Raw genomic sequence first — 1,289 nt, 5'->3', positions numbered from 1 at the left:
GAATCACCTCCTTTGACCTGCTGCCACACTCAAATCCTTTAGGAAAAATCTCTCCCTGCTCCTTGCTGCTCTGCAGAGTGGCTGAAGGTAGCTCATTTCTGAACATTCCCCTCCCAGCTAATTCCATCCAGCTGATGCCTGCTCCTCCAGCACCCTTTCCCTGATCCACTCACTTCCCACCCCGTGGTGTGTCCCAGAGCTGTTTTGGGCACAGAGGCTCAGGCATATGTTGGGGTTTGGCTCCTGTCACCTCGTGCTTTGGTGCCATCTCGGAGCAGAGCCCCAGCAGCAGCAGCAGCACATCTGCAGGGCTGTTCTGCTTCCCCCTGGGCAGGGAGGGTGTGTTCCTGGGAGCTGGGACATGCCTGGAGCCCTGCAGTAAACACATTCTTCACATAATTGCTGGTCCAAGGCAGAGGAATTTGGGGTTTTACGCCTGTCCCACATCAGCTGGGAATAGCCCTTGGGAATCCCTGCTCCAGGAGTGACACTTCTTCCTTGGAAATCCCAAAGTACCCAGCACAGCACCTGGAGCAGTGGCAGGAGCCCTACCTTGCTTGTTGGAGAGAGCAAGAATTCCTGAGTTTCCTGACACCTCTCCCTGCCAACTGGAAAGCAGGAGGGAACTGCACTGCCACTTGGCTCAGGTTTAGCAACACTTGGACCTTGAAGGTATCCCACAGAGCCAGGATGGTGCAGGGAGATTTTGAGGGCAGTTCCTTATCCAAGCACCTGGTGTGGTCTTGGGTAGGGTGTGTAGGTTCTTGGATGGATGGATGGTTTCCATCCATTTGATTTTGGAGAAGGAATCAACAAAGAGTCCTCATTCTTTGCTGAGCAGGAGAGAAATCAATGTGAGAGGATGAACTTGGTCATGCTTAAGGTTTGTCTCCTAGGGCTGTGGCTCTGGTGACCTGATTCGGGTGTTGGATGCTCATGGCTGTGTGTGGGGAATGGACCAAGAGCAACCATCTCCTTGGGAATTCACCTGTGATTCCTCATGGAAGACCTCAGGTGGCCAGAAAAACCTTTCTCCCAGTGCCTTCTCTGTGTTTAAAGCTCAGTGCTGTAAAAAGGTGTAAGCTTAGGGATGTATTGGCATTTCAGGATGGGGGTTTGGCTCTTGGGTGGATGGTTTCCATCCATCTGATTGTGGGGATGGAATCAACAAAAGATCCTCATTCTTGACTGGGCAGTAGAGAAATCCATGTAAGGGGATGGACCTGGTCCTGCTTCTAGTCTGCTAGGGCTGTGGTTCTGGTGACCTGATTTTGGGTGTTGGAGGGCTG

The 1,289-nt window shown here is 52.3% G+C and overlaps 1 protein-coding gene across 1 annotated transcript in view; it reads left to right on the top strand.

The window, feature by feature from the left end:
* LOC103800265 (transforming protein p54/c-ets-1-like) overlaps positions 1-1,289 on the top strand; it is a gene marked incomplete at its 5' end in the record, with an annotated part of 21,587 nt that overhangs the window by 16,140 nt on the left and 4,158 nt on the right. Inside the window, 1 exon segment of the mRNA XM_009072638.1 lies at positions 712-721. Coding sequence (XP_009070886.1) covers positions 712-721 — 10 coding nt within the window.

Source organism: Acanthisitta chloris, unplaced genomic scaffold (genome assembly GCF_000695815.1).
Source record: "Acanthisitta chloris isolate BGI_N310 unplaced genomic scaffold, ASM69581v1 scaffold12264, whole genome shotgun sequence".
Taxonomy (NCBI): domain Eukaryota; kingdom Metazoa; phylum Chordata; class Aves; order Passeriformes; family Acanthisittidae; genus Acanthisitta; species Acanthisitta chloris.
The sequence above is the reverse complement of the archived record's forward strand: the minus strand, read 5'-3'. Positions and strand labels throughout refer to the sequence as shown.